The sequence below is a fragment of the Coptis chinensis genome, chromosome 1 (assembly GCF_015680905.1).
Source record: "Coptis chinensis isolate HL-2020 chromosome 1, ASM1568090v1, whole genome shotgun sequence".
NCBI classification, from domain to species: Eukaryota; Viridiplantae; Streptophyta; class Magnoliopsida; order Ranunculales; family Ranunculaceae; genus Coptis; species Coptis chinensis.
In genome coordinates, this window is record NC_141456.1 from 52,371,852 (window position 1) to 52,377,059 (window position 5,208).

General features: G+C 38.1%; 2 protein-coding genes across 2 annotated transcripts; both read right to left on the reverse strand.

Annotated features, from left to right (window-relative positions):
* On the reverse strand, positions 1–1,273 carry LOC147524500 (uncharacterized). The gene is made up of 4 exons (XM_086575146.1): positions 985–1,273; positions 528–833; positions 354–455; positions 1–240 (listed from the first exon to the last, which is right to left on the reverse strand). Exons 1-4 carry the CDS (start codon positions 1,270–1,272, stop codon positions 1–3), a joined length of 936 nt encoding a protein of 311 aa, XP_086431272.1. The 5' UTR covers position 1,273.
* A 2,587-nt stretch (positions 1,274–3,860) lies between these two features.
* On the reverse strand, positions 3,861–4,874 carry LOC147524501 (uncharacterized). Its single transcript, XM_086575157.1, has one exon. It carries the CDS (start codon positions 4,872–4,874, stop codon positions 3,861–3,863), a length of 1,014 nt encoding a protein of 337 aa, XP_086431283.1.
* Between the last annotated feature and the right edge of the window lie 334 nt (positions 4,875–5,208).

The window sequence follows — 5,208 nt, forward strand, 5'->3', positions numbered from 1 at the left end:
TCATTTCCCCACTTCAACTCGAATGGATGAAGAGCTTGCTTGCTGCAATAATGCCTTGGCAATACCTGTACGTTGCAATTGCTTCTTAGACTTGTTGGAGCTGATTCCACGAGTTCTACTCCCTTTGTCAGGCCCAAAAACTTCAGACAACTCATCATTATCGAAGTCTACTTCCATTACACTACCCTCACCACCCGCACTTGCTTCTTTTCTTCTTTTATTAGAAGCATCCACTTGTTCCTATATGAGTAATACATGCATAAATTATGAGAATGGTATGCAAGTATGCAACATAGTTTATATACAATACCAACACACAAGTAAGTTCAAGCTTCAATGTTATTAGAACTTACATAATGGGTTTGAGCGCTCGCTAATATAGTTCCATCACGACGCTCATGTCCTTTTTTCCAACTATCTACCCGTCCATGTTTTCTACTAGGATCTTCTTTATCCTACAAAAAAAATCCTTAATAGTTGTTAGCATAAGGTGATAAGAAAATGTTAGTACAAGAATAGACACCTACCATTTTATCCAATTTATGGGCATATGTGCCCCGCCCATTAGTATGTCGATATATATTCCTTTTGGCATTCTCAACATTCTTTGCGTTTCTAGCTCTCACTTCAACGGTACTTTCATTTCTGACAAACGCAGCCCAATGATTTGGATCCTTGCCATCTGGGCATGCTGCAATAGCTTCTTCCACGCTCCTGCACTTACGCAAAATCTCTTTCCTAAAGGCATACTTTGATGATCTGAACTTTTGGGAAAAGTCCTTTTCAACTTCTCGGCGTGCCGTTGCTTGGGGAACATTAGGCTCAAATTCTTCCTACATGAACAAAGTGATGTTTGTTCATTTCATATTAAGTAAATTTCCACACATAGAGATGGACAACATGTAGATATAGGATTGGAAAAACATACTAATTATCAAGAATAATGGATGCTATAATTGAAATTAAAGTACATGTAAACCATACCATTAATTTGTTCCAGACATTATCCTTGAAGCTTCCATCTACTTTTCTCCAATCTTTGTAATGAATTGGAATACGAGCTCGAACATAAACTCCAACCTGGGTATTCCATTTGGCATGGTTAGGACCCACAGCGACGCCATCCCCATTGAACTCTATAGGTAACTTGGTAATCGTTGGTGAGGCTTCCGAAGGCTGAGATGTATGTGAATCGGAAGTTAAATTATGAGATGGAAGTGGGACTGAACTCGAAGGCTGGGAAGCAGTATGTTGTGATTGACCTGATGACATTATTAAATAACCTAATATGAAAAAAAAAATTGTTAGAACAGAGAGGTAAAACTAGGATACCACAAAAAAAAATGACAAAGTTCAAAAGTATACATTTATAAAGACCACTCTTGATAATAAAAAAACATAACTCTCACCTAATTGCACAAACAAACTTCAAAATAGAAAAAAGTAGAAAATGAGAAGTTCGCATGCAACTAAGAATCTTAAAAATATCTAAGAATCTTAAAAATATGATAATATAACTATTACAATCAAGTTAGACTTTGCATCAAAGGCTGAAAATTAGGTTGGTCCTCAAGAATAGATTGGAAGTCGGTTGGTGCATCTAGTTCATCAACTCGACTTGTCAATCGCCTAGGTGAATTTATCACTACCCACCAATTAGGATTTCTCAAATCCTTTGAGTAAAATACTTGACTAGCCTCGGAAGCAAGAATCGCCGGCTCATCAATATACTGATCAACACTCTTTAGCCTATTGAGATTAACCATCACCAAATTAGAATCTGGACAAAGTTTACAACCATTGGTCTTGTCCTCCACCTTCACCCAATTGCAGTAAAAGACAACATGCTGGAAGGTCGTATAGTCCAGCTTTATTATCTGTTCGATAACCCCATACCACTTAGTCGATGCATCAATGGGATTTTTGTCCTTCCTACTTTATGTAAATGTAGTGATTGCATTCATGCAAACACCACTGTCTTGTGAGGCAACTGTTTCATCATGCGACCTAGTAAAGAACACAAAACCATTAACACGATACTTTTTATACGTTTTAGCTTTGAACAATGGTCCTTGGACAAATCGCCATAAGTCACAATTTGTGTCTTTTTCAGCCAACAACTGTGAAGTGAAAAAAAAAAACACAATTAGAAAGTTAAAAGTACAAATTGTAATATCCTAGTACACTAAATACATGAATATAAGAAAACAATACCTTGTCATATAACCACACAATGAACTCAGTCTGCATCTCCACTTCTGTCTTTGCTATCCCTTTTCTTCTACCACGTGCACTTGCTTGCAAGGCACGATACTCACTGCAATTTGTTTATGCAGTTTGACATGACTATTTATTACATCTTTCTAGACTAGTAATTTCAAGTCAAATGTGTCAAAAAAGAAATCAAACCTATAATGTTCATCAAGCTTTTCAACGTCTAGTCGAAAAAGAACCCATCTACGGATTTGTATCCATTGTTCCTTGCCTAGGGTCACAGTTTTACCCTCAAGTATAGGCCCCTCATCACAATACTCTCCATCTTCATCTAGAAACACCTCACGAGTAGCTTTGTGATTTCCATCCCGTGAATTTGGCATGTACTCCATAGCATACCTAATGAGATTCGAAACAATATAGGACTCCGCAATGGAGCCTTCAACATAGCGTTTATTGCTCGGAATATATTTACACTCCTTCATTACCCTATTAAAATAAACAAATCCAAAATTGTACTTAGTAGTTTTGATGATAATTGCCTTTAAATATGAAATAAAGGTAAAATTGTACATACCGTTCAAATGGAAACATCCATCTAGGATACACGGGTCCACAAATCAACCCTTCATCAGCCAAATGCACCAAGAGGTGGATGCTGATATCAAAAAAAGCGGTTGGAAAATACTTTTCCAGCACACACAATGCCTCTGCTACCATGTATTTGGCAACTTGGATTTCCTTTCGGATTAAGACTTTCGAACATAGGAGATTAAAGAATAAGCTAATCTGGTGAATAGCTCTACGCAAATCACGGTGTTTTGGAAAAGCGTGTTGAAGCAAAATTGGAAGCAAGTAACACATAATCACGTGATAGTCGTGTGATTTCATTGTAAGCAAACCAGGAGGACTCAGAGTGACAACATTTTTTAAATTCGACGAAAAACCTGAAGGAAGCTTCAAGTTCTTCAAAATTGTGCAAAAGTCAAGTTTCTCATCTTTATTCAAGACAAATGGAGCCTTTGGTTTAATAGATCTCCCTGTGATTGGGTCTGTTTGCATCCACTGACCACTATGAATCCCCATTTTCTTCAAATCCTCTCGCGCCTGTACTGTATCCTTTATTTTCTCTTTCTTGTCAAGAATCGCATTTATTATATGTTCTGCCACATTCTTCTCATCGTGCATCACATCAATAACATGTTGAATCTTATGTTTCGGCCAATATTCCAGTTCAAAGAGAATAGACCTCTTATACCATGCTTCAGTAACTTCATAATCTTCATAATCTTCATCATCCCCAATAGCAACCACATCCACATCATCTACACTCCGTTTGACACCTTTTAATACTTTACCAGGTACATAATGGACACGACTTAGCATTTTCTCAATTACTTCTCCCTTTAACCTTGGTGGAGGGGGTTAACTCTTTTGTCTTAAGTCCTAAGTACTTGCCCTGCCTAAATGGGTGATCGATTTAAGAAACATCCAAGAATTTGTATAAACGATCTTCCTTGCATTCCCAAGATGCATAGGCGGGAGTTTCATCACCACAAATAGGACAAGCTTTGTAACCATGTGTTACACGTACCGATAAGTTACCATACACGGGTAAATCATGAATCCCCACATCAACATAGCCCTCAAAGTAAAGTGCTCTCTTTTGTACATGTCATAAGTGCCACCCCTTCTTTCCATAACTGTTGTAACTCATCAACTAGTGGTTGAAGAAATACATCAATGTTTTGACTCGGTGCCTTCGGCCCTGGTATTAATAATGACATCATATGGAACTCAGATTTCATGCACAAAGACGGAGGGAGATTATAAGGAACTATGTAAACAGGCCAACAACTATAACCAGTGGATTGAACTCTACGTGGATTGAATCCATCAGTTGCAATCCCAAGCCAAACATTATGCCCTTCCTTAGCAAAGTCTGTCCAGTCATTTTTACATGTCTTCCACTGAAGTGAATCGATTGGGTGTCGTATATAATTCCAAGAAGGTGTCGCTCTATCGTGCCATGTCATTTCACGCGCTATCCATGGTATTGTGTACAACCTCTTTAGTCTTGGAATCAAAGGAAAATGTCTCAATACTTTTCTCGCCTCTTTTGTTTCTTTCTTCCCCGTTTTCCCCTCCTTCACTTTGTATCTAGGTGTTTCACATTGAGGACATACCGTTAAGTCAGCTTCAATCTTCCAATATAACATACAGTTGTTTTCGCATGCATCTATACACTTGGCTTTCATTCCCAAATCTTTTAACATTGCCTTCATCACAGGATACTTTAAAGGCAACGTGTTTCCTTCCGGCAACCATTTTCTTAACATGGACAAGAGCGCGGTCACACTGTTTCCTGACCAATTATATTGCTTCTTCAAGTTTTGTAGGTCCACCACTGTAGAGAGAGTTGTTATAGGAGCCTCGCATGAAGGGTATACTTTTTCTTCTGCTTTTTGTTTATATTCATTATACCTCTTACCCAAATCTGGTTCAAGAACATATGGTGGTTCCAAATCTCCACCCTCACTTTCATCGCCTCCATTCAAATCACCTGCTAGCCCTTCATGCATGCCATAAGCAACGTCGACAAGATTCCCCATTCTGAGTCCTTCAGCCTCATCGTTTTCTTCTACATCTTGGTCTACCATTCGATCCTTATATGGGTTCTCACCATGTAAAACCCATACACGGTATGTTGATTCTATACCATGCAAAATCAAATGTTTTCTCACTATATCAAACGGAAACCTTTTCCTATTTCAAAGACTTATTACAAGGGCAAGGACACGTGGTCGATGTAGGATCCTTGTCACTAGCAAATTGAATAAAATCGGACACCCCCTTGCTTGTATACAATCCCAAATCTGTCAATTTCATTCATCCAATCCTTTGGAATTGGTTGAGACATACTGCAAAATAACTCCTTACACTACACCGTTTAGAATAAAATAAAATCTACGCAAAATAGTTTAGAGGCAAAAG

Coding starts and splice junctions, on each gene's coding strand:
- LOC147524500 (XM_086575146.1), bottom strand. CDS start 1,272: ATGTCATCAGGTCAATCACAACATACTGCTTCCCAGCCTTCGAGTTCA. Junction 456..527: donor CCCATAAATTGGATAAAATG/GTAGGTGTCTAT, acceptor TTTTTTTTGTAG/GATAAAGAAGATCCTAGTAG. Junction 241..353: donor CGAGCGCTCAAACCCATTAT/GTAAGTTCTAAT, acceptor TTACTCATATAG/GAACAAGTGGATGCTTCTAA.
- LOC147524501 (XM_086575157.1), bottom strand. CDS start 4,874: ATGGTAGACCAAGATGTAGAAGAAAACGATGAGGCTGAAGGACTCAGA.